This window comes from Hemitrygon akajei, chromosome 18 (genome assembly GCF_048418815.1).
Source record: "Hemitrygon akajei chromosome 18, sHemAka1.3, whole genome shotgun sequence".
NCBI classification, from domain to species: domain Eukaryota; kingdom Metazoa; phylum Chordata; class Chondrichthyes; order Myliobatiformes; family Dasyatidae; genus Hemitrygon; species Hemitrygon akajei.
The window spans coordinates 16,320,445-16,343,783 of NC_133141.1; the positions used below are offsets into that span (position 1 = coordinate 16,320,445).

At 41.8% G+C, this 23,339-nt stretch overlaps 1 protein-coding gene across 1 annotated transcript in view; it reads right to left on the reverse strand.

The window, feature by feature from the left end:
* Positions 1-23,339, reverse strand: part of LOC140741144 (5'-AMP-activated protein kinase subunit gamma-1-like) — a 72,777-nt gene that overhangs the window by 25,390 nt on the left and 24,048 nt on the right. Inside the window, exons 3-7 of the mRNA XM_073070967.1 lie at positions 17,436-17,542; positions 10,269-10,350; positions 7,255-7,313; positions 6,254-6,299; positions 2,161-2,215 (exon numbers count right to left, since the gene is read on the reverse strand). Of these exons, the coding sequence (XP_072927068.1) occupies positions 2,161-2,215; positions 6,254-6,299; positions 7,255-7,313; positions 10,269-10,350; positions 17,436-17,542 (349 nt within the window). The remainder of the gene's footprint in view (positions 1-2,160; positions 2,216-6,253; positions 6,300-7,254; positions 7,314-10,268; positions 10,351-17,435; positions 17,543-23,339) is intronic.

Sequence of the window (23,339 nt, forward strand, 5' to 3'; positions counted from 1 at the left end):
TTGCATGGCCATTAGGTACTACACATGCTCAGTCAACAGTTTTTAAATAGCGTCAGTTGCGTGTGTGTGTTCAAAGAGCAGTGCTTGTTGTCACTGATAGCTGTCGAGAAATAAGCAGCAAGATAATTCAGTACTGTTTTGCTCACTGCAATTTCAAGCATTCTGGCTTAGAGATGCCAGAAACATACGGGAGTGAAAACCAAATGATTTCATGAGTTCAACAAATTAGGAACTACAAAGAATTAAGGTGTAGACAATCATCTAGAGGGGCGGAGCGAAGTGATGGTGCTAAACAGCGACTCCTTTGCTTGCATCTTCGGAAACAGCTCTATTTTCATCTTTAATATTTTTATTTTTCCCTTTCAGGGTTCTTTTGAAGACCCTGACCTGGAGTTACACACTGTCTACTGTTCTTTGCGGGAATGGAACCCGCTCTTGGGATTTCACAACTGACCGTTATTCGACACACCAAGGACTTGGCCTAAGAGTTTGGCTTGACTTTGGAGGCCTAGGATCTCTGGACTCTGGAGACGGGCAGTTCAAAGGTCGGTGTCACGGCAGAAGGTGTTTCGTCAGGGGAGTTGGAATATCTACGGCTGTGTGCCCAGAGACCTGAAACCTTTGGGCACAGAGCTCGATAAAAGCAACATAATGGACTTTTAACATCATAAACCAGCGAGTTGTTTGTTATGTCTCCCCTCTCACTGTGAAACAGAGACCCTCTTTCTCCCTTATTAGGGTGAGATAGAGCCTGTGGCATGTCGAATACCGGGTGAAACGCGAAGTCTTTGGGGTAACTGCGTCTGTGTCTTTGCTGTTATTTTGCTCACACTTGAGTGCTCACTGGCGAGTGCCGATGCTTTTTTTTTGGGTCGGTGGGGGAAGGGGGGATTGTTACTTGCTGCCGCTTACGTGCAGGAGGGAGGGGAGCTGGGGGGGGACTTTGGGGTTCTAACATTTAACTGTCATTCATTCTTTGGGGCACTTCTGTTTTCATGGATGTTTGTGAAGAAAAAGCATTTCAGGGTGTATATTGTATACATTTCTCTGCTATTAAATGTACCTTTGAAACCTTTGAAGTTACAATGAAAATGAAGATTTGGAGGATACAATCATCTAAAGCATTGTATGAAGACACTAGGTGTCTGTGCCAATTTTGTTTGTTGCATACACTGGATGAATTCCTCCATTAATGACTATTGGGAACTAACACAGTTTTATAGTACTGTAGTGTTACTGGCAGTGTTTTAATTTCAGTATTTTATTTAAATACATAATTTGTTAGTCAGTTTGTCTTTTTTTTATACCTTTTTAAACTATTATGTACCTTCTTAAACTATCTCCATGAAACTTCAGCTAATTGGGGCAGCTGCTTAATCAGGCCAAAGTGTACTTGTGCCGATGTGTCCCAATTAACCGGAATCCACTGTACGTGGCTAGTAAACAAAAAGTAATATTCATTATTCCAAATAAATCAAGATCCCAATTGACAAATCCAAACTCTCAGTAATGGATTATGGATCCACTTAATTTTGTTATATAAAAAAAAATTTACTTTGTCTTCTACTTAGGATTAGTTTCTCTTCCTCTTCACTCATTCCTATGGAACTGAAAAAACCTCAGCCACTTCCTACCTTCTCCACCCTAAAGCTTTCCAACCTTTGTCTCCCCATCTTTGGTGTACTCCTCCCCAGGACATCAGCCTTCCACGTTCAGTGTACTTCACTCTTGCCATTCATCTGCTGAGGTCATTTCTTTCACCCAAGTAGATAACAGCCGAAGATGGATTGTTCCCTTCACTGGCCACCTTACCCTTGGCTTAAGCTCCAGTTTCATTTTTAACTTATCTCCTCCAACCCACATATAATTTCAGATACTTAAGGGATACAAAAAACTGCTTTTTGTAGTTTTACCTATTCTCAAGTCCATTCAATGAAAAATCTAAAAGGTTTACTTAGTTCTTCACTCTTCAAAATATTAATTCAATGAACATTCTGCCATTAGCATTTGAAAAGTCTGCCTCTTACTTTCTTTTCAAGAGGACAGAGTACTTTTACTAATCAGTGTAATACTAAATCCCTTAGATCATATAATTGGGCAAAGTTAACTCTGATAAATCAAACACATACATTGTTGCATATGATTAGAATATTTCATTACCTGGCATTTGGGGAGATGCTCACCAATGGTTTAAAAGAGTCTTGTAGGTAAACCTCTGATAAGACAGAAAACAGGAGGGAAAAGAATATTGAATAAATCACAGGAGTTAAGACCACAATAAAAGGGGCTTTTATAAAATCTTCAACTGGACCACTTATTAGGGCAGTAGCAAAATGCTTGCATCAATATTTCCATATAAACAAAAATTAAAACAACCTGAAATAAATTCACTTTCAGAGCCCAAAACAAAATCAGATACAAGATAATGTTATACTCCCATCCTCACTGGTCTTCGTCCACAGAGATTGCCAAACCGACATCTTCGACCACAAAGCCATCTTCAACTGGACTCTGGCCTGACCTCCAATTCCTCCTTATCGCTGTCCTTAACCTGACCCCTAACTCCCAGCTCTGACCCAAACTGATCCCCATGAACCCAAGAAACTATTAAATTTGAGGCACCACTGTGTCCAGAGAGCCGTGCCTGTCACATGACAGCACTGCCCTCACCTGGTCGGAAGCCACACCACCTGCCAGTCAACCTTTCGCCTCTCCCAACTAATCAATGCAAACTTAACCATTGGCCATCTAACACCAAGCCATTGGCCCCCCGGTGAATCACCTGGGATGGACCCTCCAGCCCCCTGACCTATAAAGGGTGCTACATGTGTTTGGCTTGCTCTCTTTTTGCCATCCTCAAGGGACCACCCTGCCTCACTCCAGGCTGAAGACTGCAATACAACGCTGGAGACACGTGGTAAGGTGTGCATTGAATAGGATTGTGGGAGCATTTATTGTTGTCCCTTTAGCAAAGAGCCGTGCCTGCCAATAGTCAAGGGGTGGCAGGTATTGTAGTTACTTTTCCCTCGCTTGTATGTGTACCTGTACTCTGTCCCCACACCGTTTTCCCGTGTATTGTACTGCCGACCTGAATTTTCCCACACTCGTCTATTCTAAGCACGTTTGTGCGAATATGGTAGCAACGTGTTGTTCCCAAGCTTTTTCTCCCCTTGTAAATAAACTCATCATTAACACTGTGTCCAAAGCTCTTGCCTTTAGACCCAAAGAATCCTGCTCATTTCTATCACAACAACCACCTTGACAAGGACCACAGCTTGGTGCCATCTCTACTGGAATTCAAGTTAATATTCGGTTGTTGTAAAGGAGAGTACTACAGATGCTGGAAATACAAAATATAAACAGAAGATGAAAAAGCTCAGCAGAACCATTCTGAGAAATGAAGAGCCTTTGAACTAAAAACCTTAACTCTGTTATCTTTCCAGAGATGGTGCCCGACATGCTGAGCAATACCAGTATTTTTTGCTTTTAATAATGCTTCAGATAGGATACTTTTCTGACTAAGCAATCAAATTGCAGTATTAATTCCATTTCTCTCAAAATTAAATCATTTGGTCAAATGTACTATATTTTTTAAAAAGCAAAACTTCATAACTACACATCACCTAGCACTGCAAAAGCTGTCTCCAACAGGGCAGACAGAACATCAATTACTTCAATCTCAAGGCCAGGGCTGAAATCCAGAATTTCACCAGTCTGTAAAGTGATTATTAGCCACTGAACCACTGGAAAATAATTTTAGCAGGAAGTTATATTTTCCCCAGTCAGGAGTGAGGGGGCAGAGAGCACTGCTACAGTCTAAGGGAATAGTAATCCTGTTACAGAGTTAATGGTGTGGAGGGGTGAGGAAAAGAAGGAAATTTTTAAAAATACTTCTGTCTTTAAGTAGATTAAAACTGTTAGATAATGGCTGTTCACAATCTTGACTTTGTAATCCTTCTAAAAAAATTCTGATAATTTGTAAACAGTGAATTTTTCAGTTTTACAGCACTTGTGTATACTAAACTTTTTAAATCTGTTTTTTGGGATTTTTATTCTTGACTAGCTACAGATAAATTATAAAGGATTGAGCTCTGAAGTATGAAAAACAACCACAGAACACAAAAGATCCTTTAAAACACTTACTGGAAAGAGTTTTATGCATATTACTAAAGACAAAAATCAGTTGGAAAGTAATTTATCAATATTACAGTGGCATGCAAAAGTTTAGGCACTCCTGGTCAAAATTTCTGTTGCTATGAACAGCTAAGTGGTAAGAGATGAACTGATTTCCAAAAGGCATTAAGTTAAAGATGACACATTTCTTTAATATTTTAAGCAAGATTACTTTTTTATTTCCATCTTTTAGAGTTTCAAAATAACAATAAAGGAAAAGGGCCCAAAGCAAAAGTTTGGTCACCCTGCATCGCAGTACTTGGTAACACCCCCTTTGGCAAGTATCACAGCTTGTAAATGCTTTTTGTAGCTAGCTAAGAGTCTTTCAATTCTTGTTTGAGGGATTTTCACCCATTCTTCCTTGCAAAAGGCTTCTAGTTCTGTGAGATTCATGCACTGCTCTTTTGAGGTCTATCCATAAATTTTCGATGATGTTTAGGTTAGGGGACCTAAGTGAGGACCATGGCAAAACCTTCAGCTTGCGCCTCTTGAGGTACTCCATTGTGGATTTTGAGTGTGTTTAGGATCATTATCCTGTTGTAGAAGCCATCCTCTTTTCATCTTAAGCTTTTTTTAAATGTACAGACAGTGTGATGTTTGCTTCCAGAATTTGCTGGTATTTAATTGAATTCATTCTTCCCTCTATCAGTGAAAAAAAGTTCTATTCAAAAGATTCAAAGGAACATCTAAACAAGCCCGAAGCATTTTGGAAACAAGTCCTGTGGACTGATTAAGTTAAAATAGAACTTTTTGGCAGGAATGAGCAAAGATACGTTTGGAGAAAAAAGGGTGCAGAATTTCATGAAAAGAACACCTCTCCAAACTGTTAAGTACAGGGGTGGATCGATCATGCTTTGGGCTTGTGTTGCAGCCAATGGCATGGGGAACATTTACTGGTAGAGGGAAGAATGAATTCAATTAAATACCAGCAAATTCTGGAAGCAAACATCACACTGTCTGTTTAAAAAAAAAACTGAAGATGAAAAGAGAATGGCTTCTACAAGATAATGATCCTAATCACACCTCAAAATCCACAGTGGACTACCTCAAGAGGCACAAACTGAAGGTTTTACCATGGTCCTTACCATTTAGGTCACAGTTTGCCTAACCTAAACATCATTGAAAATCTGTGGATAGACCTCAAAAGAGCAGTGCATGCAAGATGGCCCAAGAATCTCACAGAACTAGAAGCCTTTTGCAAGGAAGAATGGGTGAAAATCCCCCAAAACAAGAATTGAAATACTCTTAGCTGGCAACAAAAAGTATTTACAAGCTGTGATACTTGCCAAAGGGGGTGTTACTAAGTACTGACCATGCAGGGTGCCCAAACTTTTGTTTCAGGCCCTTTTCCTTTTCTGTTATTTTCAAACTGTAAAAGATGGAAATAAAAGTTTTCTTGCTTAAAATATTAAAGAAATGTGTCATCTTTAACTTTATGTCTTTTGGAAATCAGTTCATCTTTTACTCGCTTAGGTATTCACAGTAACAGAAATTTTGACCAGGGGTGCCCAAACTTTTGCATGCCACTATATATCAAAGCCCAACACCAGACTACAACAATTAAACCCCAATCAAACCTCATCATGATGAGCAAATTGAAAGATTCAACCTTCTCCCACATAAAAACACATCCTTCCTACTCTGCATACCTTCTAAATGCTTTAAACCATATATGTCAAACTCAAGGCCCACGGGCCAAATCCGGCCCGCAGTGGAATTATCTTTGGCCCGCGAGATAATATCTAATTACTATTAAAGCTGGCCCCAGTAATCGAAGCGCCTATGGCGTATGATATGGCTAATGCTGAGTTTATTCAGGTACCAGGTTTTCAGGGTTTTTAGTGTTTATTCTGCAGTCTTCTTCATAAGAAACGGAATTTGTAAAGTGAAACACTTTGTAGTTATAGCAGAGACTGAGACACATGAGAGCAGGCTGAAAAAACGGAGGCAACGAAAGCTGCGTTCGCACGCGTCCGACTGATCCGGCCCGCATGAAGCTGCATTTTGCTCAGTCCGGCCCGTGACCTAAAATGAGTTTGACACCCCTGCTTTAAACCCACATCTCTCTATGCAACATTACCTCTCCATGTTTCTATTTTGTGTTCCTCTAGTTCATAGATCTGAACCTGTGCAGAAAGAAAAAGAAAAATTACTCTTAACCCTCAAATGGTGTTCCTTCCGTATCCTCCCCCTCCATCTTCAAGCAACCTTGACTGTGGGCTTAAGCAATTGACTAGGAAATTTCAAGTACAATGCCTATCTGTACTGAATACCAATGGCTAAACGAGTAGTTACAATTAGCCCACGGCTTCATGCCATGGCTGATACAAGTCAGCTGAGAGGTAGAGGGGCAAAACAGAAAGGGAAAGAAATGTGTCAAACCTTTCACTTCTAGTCTGTGAAGGTCAACATTTGGTGGGCACACACAGACATTGCATGCAATTTAGGGTAGATGCTGAGATGCTTCCAACTAGTGAGAGAATCTCAAATGAGGGGATATAGTTTCATGATGAGGGGACAGTCATAGAAACATGAATATAACATGGAAACAGACCCTTTGGCCCAACTCGTCTACCCAAGCTAGAACCATTTCCCTGTGTTTGGACCATATCCCTCTAAATCTTTCGTATCTGTGCATTCAAGTGTCTTATAAATGTCATAATTGTACCTACCTCTACAGCTTCCTCAGACAGCTCTTTTTTTAAAAAAAAAGTGAAAGCAGGCATAGACAGCTGCAGTACTCTCCATGAAGAAACAGAACTGACACATGGATAAGGCATTAGCACTTGTGTATCTATGTTCCTACAGGACAGGCTGGGAGAATTAAATGTAACTTGATGGAACAGAGTTGAGGACAACCAGGGGCTTAAATTCTTATACATATATAGCGTAGCAACTATAGACAATTTGCAGCTGAAAACACATCTTCACTGAGGTGAAATGATAAAAGGTGCTTAGTGACTCAGGTCAGAGTCACTTTACTAAACATAGGGACGTGCTTAGAATAATTAAAACCATAGTATTTAAGACTCATTGGAACCACTGCATGTATACACACACAAACTCAATGTCATTACGTACCAGTGGTGACTTGTAGTATCTGTGTAAAATATTAATGAAATCTGTGATTGTGAGCATGCCTGCAACAGAACAAAAGACCAGTCAAATGGAAAGCAAACCAACACTTAACTGCCTAGTACTAAAATTAGTAACTTTCATTTACATGACTTCCTGGCTAAATGTCCGTATGGTGACTTAGAGAGTACAATGAATGAACACAAATAACCAAACACCACTTTTTAATTGATTCACAGAAGCAATCCACAATTCAGATGACTCACACTACCTCAATCCTGTCTTCGGTCCCTAATGATGCATCTTTGTTTGGCATTGGTATAACCAGCTCTTAATATTGACATTAGTCTGCATTTGGGTAATTTGAAAGGGTTGGTGCACATCATTACACTGGTAGCAAAATGGCTGGAAAAACTCAATGTTTCACGAAGGCACCAGTTAGTGCAAAACTGCCAAAACAAAACCCTTGTTTTTAATACTCAAATACAGAGTTAGTTTGCTATGGGATTAGTCACACTTCATGCAGGCATTTGCTGAGTATGCAAAAACATACCTTATGTGTGAATCTGATGACTGAAAAAACACTTGCCTACCTTGACCTCTTTTCAATGCAAAAGGATGATCAGCAGATTGCTGGCGTTGGAGAGGGTCCAGAGGAGGTTTAAAAGGATGACCCCAGGAATGAAAGGGTTAACATATGAGGAACATTTGATGAAGCCCTAGATAGAGTGGATGTGGAGAGGATGTTTCATTTAGTGGGGGAGTCTAGGACCAGAGGGCACAGCTTCTGAATAGAACGACATTTAGAACAGAGGTGAGAAGGAATTTCTTTAGCCATAGGGTGGTGAATCTGTGGAATTCATTGCCACAGACAGTTGTGGATGCCAAGTCATTGGGTACATTTAAAGAAAAGGTTGATAGGTTCTTGATATCTTGAAGCAACTGTTAGCTTGTCATTGCCTGGCTGTGTCTGGTGGCTCCCTTACTCAGGTGTACGCCAGGAAAGAACATACTTTGCACCACTTGATATCCAAATTAAGTGCAATCATCATCAATTTTGACTGGCATCTTTCCAAAAGACACTTTGCCATGTTTAGGAACTAGGCATAACCAGAGAGTAAGAATTCTTACAGCTAAAATTGGTGGCAATGTTACTTGGATGAGGGATATTCAGCAGTAGGACTCCCTGAAAGATAAAGGACAGGGTCAATAGCTTGAGCATGTAGATATTAAGAAAGAGGATGTGCTGGAGCTTTTGGAAAGCATCAAGTTGGATAAGTTGCTGGGACCAGACGAAATATACCCCAGGCGACTGTGGGAGGCGAGGGAGGAGATTGCTGAGCCTCTGGCGATAATCTTTGCATCATCAATGGGGATGGGAGAGGTTCCCGAGGATTGTAGGGTTGCAGGTGTTGTTCCTTTATTCAAGAAAGTGAGTAGAGACAGCCCTGAAAATTATAGACCAGTGAGTCTTACTTCAGTGGTCAGGAAATTGATGGAAGTTATCCTGAGTAGCAGGATTTAAGAACATTTGGAGAGGTATAATATGATAAGGAGTAGTCAGCATAGCTTTGTAAAGGGCAGGTCGTGCCTTATGAGCCTGATTGAATTTTTTGAGGATGTGACTAAACACATTGATGAAGGAAGAGCAGTAGATGTAGGTGTATATGGATTTCAGCAAGGCATTTGATAAGGTACCCCAAGCAAGGCTTATTGAGAAAGCAAGGAGGCATGGGATCCAAGGGGACATTGCTTTGTGGATCCAGAACTGGCTTGCCCACAGAAGGCAAAGAGTGGTTGTGAACGGGTCATATTCTGCATGGAGGTCGGTCACCAGTGGAGTGTCTCAAGGATCTGTTCTGGGACCCTTACTCTTCATGATTTTTTATAAATGACCTGGATGAGGAAGTGGAGGGATGGGTTAGTAAGTTTGCTAATGACATAAAGGTTGGAGGTGTTGTGGATAGTGTGGAGGGCTGTCAGAGGTTACAGACGGACATTGAAAGGATGCAAAACTGGGCTAAGAAGTGGCAGATGGAGTTCAAACCAGATATGTGTGAAGTGGTTCATTTTGGTGGGTCAAATATGATGGCAGAACATAGTATTAATGGTAAGACTCTTGGCAGTGTGGAGGATCAGAGGGATATTGGGGTCCAAGTCCATTGGACGCTCAAAGCAGCTGCGCAGGTTGACTCTGTGGTTAAGAAGGCATACAGTGTATTGGCCTTCATCAATCATGGAATTGAAGAATCGAATTTAGGAGCTGAGAGGTGATGTTGCAGCTATATAGGACCCTGGTCAGACCCCACTTGGAGTACTGTGCTCAGTTCTGGTCACCTCACTACAGGAAGGATGTGGAAACCATAGAATGGGTGCAGAGGAGATTTACAAGGATGTTGCCTGGATTGGAGAGCATGCCTTATGAGAATAGGTTGAGTGAACTCGGCCTTTCCTCCTTGGAGCGACAGAGGATGAGAGGTGACCTGATAGAGGTGTATAAGATGATGAGAGGCATTGATTGTGTGGATAGTCAGAGGCTTTTCCTGAAGGCTGAAATGGTTGCCACGAGAGGACACAGGTTTAAGGTACTGGGGAGTAGGTACAGAGAAGATGTCAGGGGTAAGTTTTTTTTTATTCGCAGAGTGGTGAGTGCGTGGAATGGGCTGCCGGCAACGGTGGTGGAGGCGGATACAATAGGGTCTTTTAAGAGGCTTTTAGATAGGTACGTGGAGCTTAGTAAAATAGTGGGCTATAGGTAAGCATAGTAATTTCTAAGGTAGGAACATGTTCAGCACAATTTTGTGGGCCGAAAGGGCCTGTATTGTGCTGTAGGTTTTCTATGTTTCAATAGCTAATGTGAGGCTCATCAATTGTAAACCAGCACATTTACTACAATCTATTATCTGCAACAAATGGTTATTCTTGTAATGTTACTGTAGTTTTACTTTTCAATATTACCACAGCAATGATCTCTTCAGAATTACTTTAGAAAGGTGTGGTGCAGCATCAACAAAACTCACCCACAAAGCTCTGTGTTTTGCTATCCCAGAGAGGTGCAGCACGAACTCCATTTGACACCAGGGCAAAGAAAGCCTTCTTTACCTGAAGGAGAAACAGGTAAAAAGGCAAGGATCACACATTCAGATACCCACAAAGATTAGTCCTTGAAAATCTAATCCTTTCTCATGAGATCTGGATTTAAAAGTGACAGGTGTATTGACAATCATAAATTAGGTCATAAATAGGCACAGTTGTTTGTCTTACTGCACTAACATCAGGCAGTGATTAGCCACATTAGGGCCCTGCATGGGATCTGAGGTGAGTTCGCAAACTGAATCCAGAATTTGAGTGAAAGGAAGTCTGTATCAAGTGGAGGGCCGTAAGGGCCAGTGCTGAGGCCTTTGTTGTTTGTAATGTATACAAGTGACTTGGAGGAGAATGTAGGGGGGTATGATTGGTATGTTTGCAGATGACACGAAAATTGGGAGTTATACATAGCAAAGGTATAGATCAGCTGGAAAGTTGGGTGGAGTGATGACAGATGGAGTTTAATCCAGATAAGGCTCAAGATTGTCTAAGCAGAACAAAATAATTGTTACTTCGGATCTGATGCAGCACATATTAAAAAACACTAAGATAAAAAAAATGTAAATACATAAGATAGCTTATATACATAGATTGATTAAATTGTCTGAATAGTTCAGCCAAGTTCAGCAGTGGTAACAATGCATTAACCAACAGTGCCCCAACATTCCCAAGATGAAATGGGAAGTAGGAAAATAAAAGCCATGTCAGGCACCTAACCCTGGTCTTTGAACAATGAACTTTGCCTAAAGTACATTTAAATTGATGCTCAGTAAGAACTGGATTGAGCGCAAAGGCAAAGCCCCACTGTTGAAAGCGTGCTAAATGTTCGCCATCTAGGTTCACAAAGGCAGCAAATTTCAATTGGATGACATGGGGTTAGTAACATCCATTGGTTAAACCCAAACAAAACTCATGAACAGAGCATGAGCAGCTTCTTATACAATCATTATTTAAAAAGCCAAGTAGAATCTAGTTAAATATCCTTTACTGATGCCATCAAATAAGATCCAATTACCAGCAGTGGCTGGTATGACAATGTATCAGAACTCATGCCAAAAAGAGCACATTTTCCTTAAGAGGTTATATGCATACTATAACAAGATTTATGAATATATGTAGTCATAAAAGGAACTCAGAAAATATATTTAAATGACATTCCAAACCATTAATATGAACCATGAGTACAGTTCATCCAGATCGATCAGATCCAGCCATTTCCTCCACAAAGTAAATTTATTAAAGTACATATATGTTACCATATGTTAACATTAAACTTGATCTCAAAATACTTAATTTGATTGGTTAAGTCTTTATTCCCTTAAGATCTTCCTGAATCAGTGTCAATTTATAGAGTTTGACATTTGGTGACTGAGGGACTGATGTGATTATGTGCCACCCAGGCCAATGATCTTCCAAATTATTCACCAGTGGGGTGGTTAGTAATACTTTGAATGTATTAGGTAACTTTGAAAGATATTTGAAGGAAAACTCGGGACTTTAAATATGTTAAGTAAGACAAGTCCACTCTTCTGTGCCAGTTTGACTCCGTACACAGTTCTTACAGCTTTCAGTCTGAAGACTGCAGGTTCAATCCCAGAACTCTATTGCACAACGTGGACACAGAACATTCAACCTCCTTTAGAAAGTCACTTGCAGAACCTACACTGACATCTGGTCTAGTGTGATTAGGATCAGCAGTTTGAAACATATATAGTAAATCTTCTGAATAGTATTCATATGTGGTTCATAAACATCACACTATCTTTGCTGCTTGAAAGATAGACAGAGTGGCGAAGATGGTGTTTGGCATGCCTGCTTTCATCAGTCAGGGCACTAAGTACAGAGTTGCGGAGTCATGTTGCAACTGTGCACGTCATTGGAAAGATACACCGAGTACTGTGTACAGCTCTGGTTGCCCAACTATAGGAAGGATGTCAATAAACTGGAAAAGGTGCAGTAAAGATCCACAAGGATGTTACTGGGACTGGGAGGGCTTGAGATGCAAGGAGAGCCTGGTGCAATGAAGGCTGAGGGGTGAGCTTATAGAGATTTATAAAATCATGAGAGATATATGTTTGTAGATAAGGTGAATGGTCACAGTCTTTATTCCCCCAAAGTAGTGGAGTTGAAACTAGAAGGCATAGATTTAAGGTGAGTGGGGCAAGATTTAAAAAGCTGAGGAGGCACATTCCCCCCCAGAGCGCGTGTGCGCACGCACGCACACACACAGTGTTGGGTATAGGGAACAAATGCCATTGGAAGCTGTAGGAGTCAATGCAATTACAATATTGAAAAGACATTTGGACAAGGTATGTGCATAGAAAAGGCCTCGAGGGGTATGAGCCAAACATTACTAGCCTGGATAGACATCTTGGTCAACATGGAAAAAGTTGGACTGGTGGGCCCATTCCTGCTCTGTATAACTCTATGGCTGTAAATGTTTTGGCACCACAAGTTTAGGAAAACACTTCAGCAAAATGCAGAGAGTGAAATGTACAGTGTTAAAAACAAGGCCCATCTGCTTGGGTTCACGTAGCTGCTAATTGTTTTATATTATTCAAAGAGAAGTACCTTACCAAATAATAAGCTACTATTAACCACCAGCATCAGAAACACAGCACTGCTATCCAAGGGACCACTATTGCATAAAACAGCATGGAAATTGGGTTTTTTCTATTTTTGGTGAGCTACACTGTCACTGCTTGTAGCACCATCATTTCTTTGGGGGCTCTTGCAAAACAACAAAAATCAAAAAGGTGTTTGAAGAAGTGCTAGGGTAGCTTGCATCCCAAAGTGTACCAAAATGGGACCCACGTTCCCAACAACACCACACTCGCTTTAGTGCAGCTGCAGGGGAGAGGGAGAGAACTCCCACGTTACAAGGGTCGCACAAATCCTGGTCAACAAAATCCACACCAGCAGACATGCCAGGGACATCAGAAGAGGTGGATAGCAGGAGACGACTACAATTGCCTCCTGTGGATGTGAGACCAAGTAGGGCAATTCAGGAATAAATTTCATGTTCACAAAAATCAAGGAGATCTGCCGACCACTGAGAACAGCAACAGAAAGCCCTTACAGTAAATGGATCAGAGATGCACTGATCAACGTCTTCCAATCAGAGCAGACGAGCCTGCACAGCAGCATGTAAGGAATTAAGTGCCACCTGGGCTTCCTTGCTTGATTATTGATGTCCTGTGTTAGTGGTAACCACAGGGAGACTTGCTGGGATTGCCTTGGGGACTATAAATTTGCAGGCTGATTCTCTGACATGTTCATCGGGATGCCCCTTATATAACATGACAAATTAGCCAAATTGGGAGTTGAGAACAGTGGCTACTGAGTAGGGACATGCATCTGGAGGCCATGTTCTCCCTCCTGCTCCTCTTCAATGTTTGCCTCGTGGACCCCAGGCTCCAGGTTCTCCTCTAGTATCTGCTGTCATCTTCCATTTGCACCACATATAGAACAGCCCTTCAGCCCACAATGTTGTGCTGAACTATTACATTAGTAATCAAATGACCAACTATACTCATCCTTCTGCCTACAGTCCCTATCCTTCCATTTCCTGTATATTCATGCTCCTATATAAAGAGCCTTTATCATATCTGCCTCCACCACCATGCCATGCGTCCACCACTCTGTGTACAAATAAAACCTGATCTACACAATCCTCTTAACTTTTCTTCTCTCATGCTGAACATATACCCTCTCGTATTAGACAGTTCAACCCTGGGGAAAAAGATACCAGCTGTCTTCTCTACCTATGCCTCTCATAATCTCATAAACCTATTATCAGATCTCCCCTCAGCCTCCTCTGCTCCAGAGAAAACAAACTCTCTGTCCAACCACTCCTTATAGTACATACCCTCTAATCCAAGTAAAACTCCTCTGCACCCTCCAAAATGTCCATATGTTTCCTATAATGGGGCGACCAGAACTCAATATAGTTCTTCAGTGGTTGGTAAGTTGATGGAGAAGATCCTGAGGCAGGATTTATGAGCATTTAGAGAGGTATAATATGATTAGGAGTAGTCAGCATGGCTTTGGCAAGGACAGGTCGTGCCTTTAAAGCCTGATTGAATTTTTTGAGGATGTGACTAAACACATTGAAGGTAGAGCAGTAGATGTAGTGTGTATGGATTTCAGCAAGGCATTTGATAAGGTACCCCATGCAAGGCTGATTGAGAAAGTAGGAAGGCATGTGATCCAAGGGGACATTGCTTTGTGGATCCAGAACTGGCTTGCCCACAGAAGCCAAAGAGTGGTTGTAGACGGTTCATATTCTGCATGGAGGTCGGTGACCAGTGGTGTGCCTCAGGGATCTGTTCTGGGACCCCTTCTCTTCATGATTTTTATAAATGACCTGGATGAGGAAGTGGAGGGATGGGTTAGTAAATTTTCTGATGACACAAATGTTGAAGGTGTTGTGGATAGTGTGGAGGGCTGTCAGAGGTTACATCAGGACATCGATAGGATGCAAAACTGGGCTGAGAAGTGGCAGATGGAGTTCAACCCAGGTAAGTGTGAGGTGGTTCATTTTGGTAGGTCAAATATGATGGCAGAATATAGTATTAATGGTAAGACTCTTGGCAGTGTGGAGGATCAGAGGGATCTTGGGGTCCGTGTCCAAAGGACACTCAAAGCTGCTGCGCAGGTTGACTCTGTGGTTAAGAAGGCATACGATGCATTGGCCTTCATCAACCGTGGGATTGAGTTTAAGAGCCAAGAGGTAATATTACAGCTATATAGGACCCTGGTCAGACCCCACTTGGGAGTACTGTGCTCAGTTCTGGTCACCTCACTACAGGAAGGATGTGGAAGCCATAGAAAGGGTGCAGAGGAGATTTACAAGGATGTTGCCTGGATTGGGGAGCATGCCTTATGAGAATAGGTTGAGTGAACTCGGCCTTTTCTCCTTTGAGCGGTGGAGGATGACAGGTGACCTGATAGAGGTGTACAAGATGATGAGAGGCATTGATCGTGTGGATAGTCAGAGGATTTTTCCCCAGGGCTGAAATCACTAACACAAAAGGGCAGTTTTAAGGTGCTTGGAAGTAGGTGCAGAGGAGATGTCAGGGGTAAGTTGTTGTTTTCTTTAAAAACGCAAAGAGTAGTGAGTGCGTGGAATGGGGTGCTGGTGACGGTGGTGGAGGTAGATACGATAGGGTCTTTTAAGAGACTCCTGGATAGCTACGTGGAGCTTAGAAAAATAGAGGGCTATGGGTAACCCTAAGTAATTTCTAAATAAGTACATATTCAGCACAGCACTGTGGGCCGAAGGGCCTGTATTGTGCTGTAGGTTTTCTAGGTTTCTAGATACTGCGCAATTAGAATTCCATAAAGCTGCAACATACTGTAAATTCGACTCTTAAACTCAATTCCTCACCTAAAGGCATGCATGCTACATGCCTCCTTTACCGCCCTATCAACCTGTGTAGCCACTTACAGGGTCCAAGTCCATTTTTCCTATATCTAAGCATCAACACTGTTAAAGGTCTTGCCTTGACAAAGTCTCCACACTGGTTGGCATAAACTGCAGGGCAGCCCTGGATGATGCAGGCAATGGAATCTCATTATCAGAAGACCAATGCTTGCCACAATAAATACAATACTTGTGTGGCTCCTCTTCTATCTATGCTCAGTTAGCATGGTTGGAGAGCTCACAGATCCAAGGAGACAGGGAACTTGGTGGATGCTTTGTCCACCAGGGGCCTTGTCACTACTGGGCTGCTGAAAATATCTGGCAATTTGGTCTTACCACAGTTGAAGCCATCATATACATCATAGAAATCTACAGCACATAGGCTCTTTGGCCCACAATGTTGTGCTGACCATGTAACCTACTCTAGAAACTACCTAGAATTACCCTACTGCATAGCCCACTATTTTTCTAAGCTCCATGTTCCTATCTAAGTGTCTCTTAAAAGACCCTACTGTATCCGCCTCTCCTCTTCAAGGTTCTATTTATGACCCAGAAACATCCTATTTACAATCAGGAAATGCTACTGAGAATCCACAAGCCACTAATGATTGAATGACAGGAAACCTTTCCTGATGATGGAAATATCCAGGTGATTAAGGGGAGCCCCTGTGGCCAGATGTGTCTATTCAATGACTGCCAAGTTTGGGGAATCAGCAATCCCAGCCCATCCCAGTCACTGAGATGCCACTTCACCCTCACTGTAATCAAAGCAAATGAAATCAGTTTTCCACAAGTGCAGTGTGTGAAAAAGCTCTCTGATGCAGTAATGAGCAGCAGATGAAATGGCAAAGATACAGTACAGCCATTTGGTGAGGAAATCGAGAGCCAATATGACCATGACTGAGAAGAGGGCAGTGCAGGCTTCATAGTCTTCCTGCAGAATGTCACACGTCTCAGTAACAGCCTTGAAAAACCATAGCTTGCATATACATTGTTCAGAGTGTCCAGGTAGAAAATATGCCTCTGAAGAGTCTCAGGACTAGCCACTTGTCTGATGGACACGTCTTTCTGTCCTCCTTGCCATAATGTCTCCAGTAAGTGCCAGCAACTTCACCAATGAGGCACTCATGGAGTGAGAATCTCAGCAGCTAAATGCTGGAGAAAACAGTTTGAGCAGTCTGCAGTCAGTTCTGAGGCTGCTCAGTTAGGTCTAACAATTCAGCTTTGTACCTCTAAATAGTATCAGTGATAAATTGGCACAATGTGCTCCTCTTTCCACTGTGACCAATCCATAAAGAATGTAGATTACAGCTTTGAGCTCCAATGTCATGTCAGTAAAGGTGAATTGAGCATTGCGCAAAAGTAGCGATATCATATGGACACACCTGGCAGCAGTAAACACTGGCCTTGCTATGAAACGTATTGAAAGTACCTGGTCCATCATGCAATTTCACAAAGAAATGATTGTTACCACACTCCAAACTTGCATAATTTGAATTAATGATTCTAATCAGTCTGGCTAAAAAGTTTGCCTACTTCAAAGTAACTCATCGTGATGTAAACTGCTTTGACTATTTCAAAGAACGGGGAAAGCATTATAAAAACCTAAATATCTCTGAAGTGAACACGCACCAGCAATGGTTGGACAAATATTAACTCCACAGTCTTACATTACCTGCAGAGAAGTGTCAAATACCACAAGTTTGGAGCTGGTGGGGACAAGATCATAGCATCTGTGTGACTTCATAAAGCGAGTGTAGACCTCATTGTTGGATTCATTCGCTGCAATTCAACACAAAAAGTTAACAGGTCCAAATTCTTAAGGATACAATATTTTACTTTTATGATGTGCAGGACTGCCTAGAACAACCATTGGCACAGTGTAAACCAGTGATAAGTTTATTTTTATGCTTCAACCACATTTTGCTCCTGTTTCCTCTGAAAGATTGAGTTTCTGACTCTTGGTTTATTATTGGTCAAAGGTTACAGATATAATCTGTTTTCAGGGTTATGATAATGACAGACTTTGTACTCCCAGTCACCATTGGAATGTGCATTGATGATAAAAACAGTAAGACTGAGCTGGGTTCTAATTCAGCCCTTTGTTTCTTCAGAAAAGGGGATAAAAATGAAAAAAAGTGCTTTTGAAGGTAACAAAGTTCACTGTGGATACTGTATAAATATTTAGGTTCTAGGAGTGAGTCAGAAATGATCAGTAAGACCAAACTAGAATCAGATAATTTATGAAGATAAAACACTACGTCCATAGTGATAACATAGAAAATGTCTCACGACAGTGAAGACAGTCATTGTATCAAAGAAACCATCAGAATGGACTAAATTAAATCTTTCATTCAGTTATGATTGCTGGAAATGATATAGCTCCATTCAGTGTGCACTTAATATTAAACTAATGAGCACAACCTGATATATTAACAAAACAAAATTCTGTGGAAATAGTACAACACTAACATTAACTTATGGGCCTGGCTAATACCAGGTATTAAAAAGTAATTTACAATAGAAATGACGCAAGAGTACAAGATGTGCATGCAGCATGTGAGAAATCAGGGATACTTCCAGTATCCCTGACAACTATGTGTGCAGGAAGTGTGTCCAACTGCAGCTTCTGGCAGACCGCACTGAGTGTCTGGAGCTGCGATTGGATTCATACTGGAGCATCCGCGATGCTGAGAAAGTCGTGAATAGCACGTTCAGTGAGTTGGTCACACCGCAGGTAAAGGCTACACAGGCAGAAAGGGAAGAGGTGGCCACTAGACAGCATAGCAGTAGGCAGGTAGTGCAGGAGTCCCCTGAGGTCATCTCCCTCCTAAACAGACATACTGTATTGGATACTGTTGGGGGAGACGTCTCATCAGAGGAAGGCAGCAGCAGCCGAGTTCATTGCACCATGGGTGGCTCTGCGGCACAGGAGGGAAGGAAAAGGAGTGGGAGAGCTATCGTGATAGGGGATTCGATTGTAAGGGGAATAGATAGGTGTTTCTGCGGCCGCAAACGAGACTCCAGGATGGTATGTTGCCTCCCTGGTGCAAGGGTCAAGGATGTCTCTGAGCGGCTGCAGGACATTCCGGAATGGGAGGGTGAACAGCCAATGGTCACGGTGCACATAGGTACCAACGATGTAGGTAAAAAACAGGATGAGGTCCTACAAGGTGAATTTAGGGAGTTAGGAGATAAACTAAAAAGTAGGACCATAAAGGTAATAATCTCTGGATTACTACCAGTGCCACGTGCTAGTCAGAGTAGAAATAGGAGGATATTTCAGATGAATACGTGGCTTGAAAAATGGTGCAAGGGGGAGGGATTCAAATTTCTGGGGCATTGGAACCAGTTCTGGGGGAGGTGGGACTGGTATAAACAGGACGGTCTACACCTGGGCTGGACCGGAACCAATGTCCTAGGGGGAGCGTTTGCTACTGCTGTTCAGGAGGCTTTAAACTAGTGTGGCAGGGGGATGGGAACAAGTGCAGAGAGACAGAGGGGTGTAAAATGAGGGTAGAAGCAAAAAGTAGTAAGGTGAAAAGTAAAAGTGGCAGGCAGGCAAATCCAGGGCAAAAAGCAAAAAGAGCCACTTTTCAACATAATTGTATAAGGGCTAAGAGTGTTGTAAAAACAAGCCTGAAGGCTTTGTGTGTCAATGCGCGGAGCATTCGTACAAGGTGGATGAATTGAATGTGGAGATAGTTATTAATGAATATGATATAGTTGGGATCACAGAGACATGGCTCCAGGGTGACTAAGGATGGGAGCTCAACATCCAGGGATATTCAATATTCAGGAGGGATAGACAGGAAAGAAAAGAAGGTGGGGTAGCATTGCTGGTTAGAGAGGAGATTAACGCAATAGAAAGGAAAGACATTAGCCTGGAGGATGTGGAATCGATATGGGTAGAGCTGCATGACACTAAGGGGCAGAAAACGCTGGTGGGAGTTGTGTACAGGCCACCTAACAGTAGTAGTGAGGTTGGGGATGGCATTAAACAGGAAATTAGAAATGTGTACAATAAAGGAACAGTAGTTATAATGGGTGACTTCAAACTACATATAGATTGGGTGAACCAAATTGATAAGGGTGCTGAGGAAGAGGATTTCTTGGAATGTGTGCGGGATGGTTTTCTGAACCAACATGTCGAGGAACCAACTAGAGAGCAGGCCATTCTAGATTGGGTATTGAGCAATGAGGAAGGGTTAGTTAGCAATCTTGTTGTGTGAGGCCCCTTGGGTAAGAGTGACCATAATATGGTGGAATTCTTCATTAAGATGGAGAGTGACATAGTTAATTCAGAAACAAAGGTTCTGAACTTAAAGAAGGGTAACTTTGAAGGTATGAGACGTGAATTAGCTAAGATAGACTGGCAAATGATACTTAAAGGGATGACGGTGGATATGCAATGGCAAGCATTTAAAGATCGCATGGATGAACTACAACAATTGTTCATCCCAGTTTGGCAAAAGAATAAACCAGGGAAGGTAGTGCACCCCTGGCTGACAAGGGAAATTAGGGATAGTATCAAGTCCAAAGAAGAAACATACAAATTAGCAAAAAAAAAGTGGCACACCTGAGGACTGGGAGAAATTCAGAGACCAGCAGAGGAGGACAAAGGGCTTAATTAGGAAAGGGAAAAAAGATTATGAGAGAAAGCTGGCAGGGAACATAAAAACTGACTGTAAAAGCTTTTATAGATACGTGAAAAGAAAAAGATTGGTCAAGACAAATGTAGGTCCTTTACAGTCAGAAACAGGTGAATTGATCATAGGGAACAAAGACATGGCAAACCAATTGAATAACTACTTTGGTTCTGTCTTCACTAAGGAGGACATAAATAATCTTCCGGAAATAGTAAGGGACCGAGGGTCTAGTGAGATGGAGGAACTGAGGGAAATACATGTTAGTAGGGAAGTGGTGTTAGGTAAATTGAAGGGATTAAAGGCAGATAAATCCCCAGGGCCAGATGGTCTGCATCCCAGAGTGCTTAAGGAAGTAGCCCAAGAAATAGTGGATGCATTAGTGATAATTTTTCAAAACTCCTTAGATTCTAGATTAGTTCCTGAGGATTGGAGGGTGGCTAATGTAACCCCACTTTTCAAAAAAAGGAGGGAGAGAGAAACCGGGGAATTATAGACCGGTTAGTCTGACGTCGGTGGTGGGGAAAATGCTAGAGTCGGTTATCAAAGATGTGATAACAGCACATTTGGAAAGAGGTGAAATCATCGGACAAAGTCAGCATGGATTTGTGAAAGGAAAATCCTATCTGACGAATCTTATAGAATTTTTTGAAGATGTAACTAGTGAGTGGATAGGGGAGAGCCAGTGGATGTGGTATATTTAGATTTTCAAAAGGCTTTTGACAAGGTCCCACACAGGAGATTAGTGTGCAAACTTAAAGCACACGGTATTGGGGGTATGGTATTGATGTGGATAGAGAATTGGTTGGCAGACAGGAAGCAAAGAGTAGGAGTAAACGGGACTTTTTCAGAATGGCAGGCAGTGACTAGTGGGGTACCGCAAGGCTCAGTGCTGGGACCCCAGTTGTTTACAATATATATTAATGATTTAGACGAGGGAATTAAATGTAGCATCTCCAAGTTTGCGGACGACATGAAGCTGGGCGGCGGTGTTAGCTGTGAGGAGGATGCTAAGAGGATGCAGGGTGACTTGGATAGGTTAGGTGAGTGGGCAAATTCATGGCAGATGCAATTTAATGTGGATAAATGTGAGGTTATCCACCTTGGTTGCAAGAACAGGAAAACAGATTATTATCTGAACGGTGGCCGATTAGGAAAAGGGGAGATGCAACGAGACCTGGGTGTCATTGTACACCAGTCATTGAAGGTGGGCATGCAGGTACAGCAGGCGGTGAAAAAGGCAAATGGTATGTTGGCATTCATAGCAAAAGGATTTGAGTACAGGAGCAGGGAGGTTCTACTGCAGTTGTACAAGGCCTTGGTGAGACCGCACCTAGAATATTGTGTGCAGTTTTGGTCCCCTAATCTGAGGAAAGACATTCTTGCCATAGAGGGAGTACAGAGAAGGTTCACCAGATTAATTCCTGGGATGGCAGGACTTTCATATGAAGAAAGATTGGATCGACTAGGCTTATACTCACTGGAATTTAGAAGATTGAGGGGGGATCTTATTGAAACATATAAAATTCTAAAGGGATTGGACAGGCTAGATGCAGGAAGATTGTTTCCGATGTTAGGGAAGTCCAGAAGGAGGGGGTCACAGTTTAAAGATAAAGGGGAAGCCTTTTAGGACTGAGATGAGGAAAAACTTCTTCACACAGAGAGTGGTGAATCTGTGGAATTCTCTGCCACAGGAAACAGTTGAGGCCAGTTCATTGGCTATACTTAAGAGGAAGTTAGATATGGTTGTGGCTAAAGGGATCAGGGAGTATGGAGAGAAAGCAGGTACAGGGTTCTGAGTTGGATGATCAGCCATGATCATACTGAATGGCAGTGCAGGCTCGAAGGGCTGAATGGCCTACTCCTGCACCTATTTTCTGTTTCTATAAATGCTGACCACCTGAACAATTCCCCCCTCTCATATTTCTATTGGATGACTGCTACAAAGATGCATAATTTTGACACTTCTCAATTGCTAAAATTAACACTTTTGCCAGACTTAAAGGTTATTCCATTTTAGCCAAACAGAATCTGAAAAGAATTTTAAAATTTAGCAGTTATTTCTCATTTGCTACAAGTACAAATTTCTTTCAGCAACTTCCAATTCCAAATGTTACAAAGATAAGGACAACTAAAGGTCAGATCCACTTTCCTCAATATGCTGTCAAAAGCTGACAACACTGACTTGCCTCTAGAATGACTCCAGAGATTTTACCTTCATTGCCTTGAAACTAATCCAGTTAGTTTCACTTTCAGTGTCTTTCCTGCCATTTTTGTTCTAAATTCATCTTCTGCCTATTCTATGATCAATTAACTTAAAATACTGTGCAGAGTTAACTTCTGGTCCACTGAATTTCTAATTTTTGTAGAGCCTCTCTCCATTTTCCTTGAAGGTTGAGAGATATGTGCTTAGCCCATTGCTATACTCTCTCTGCACTTATAATTGCCCTCTTCACGTTACTACCATCAAGGAGGTGGCAGAGAGCCTGAAGACTCACACTCATTTAGGAACAGGTTCTTCCCTTCTGCCATCAGATTTGCGAACAGTCCACAAACACTACCTCGCTCTTCCTCTTATGCGTTATTTAAATTTTAACTTTATAGTAATTTAAGTCCTGCACTGTACTGCTGCCACAAAGCAAATTTCATGACGTCAGTGATAATAAACCTGATTGATTCTGAAGAGTACAAGATTTATATTCTTTGCTCATAATTCAGTTCTAGTGACAGAAAACAGACACAGTAATTGTGGTAGTCAAGGTGAAGCAACTGCAGCAGGATGGCTCCAGACTTGTTCTACTGATTTGCCAGAAGAGCTCAGCTTCATTTGATCTGTTGATTAGTGCTGTGTAGTTACTGAAGATCAGTGTTGGGCCTATGGTCACTCAAATTCTTCTCAGTTTCTACCCCCGAAACACAAGAACAGGGTCATT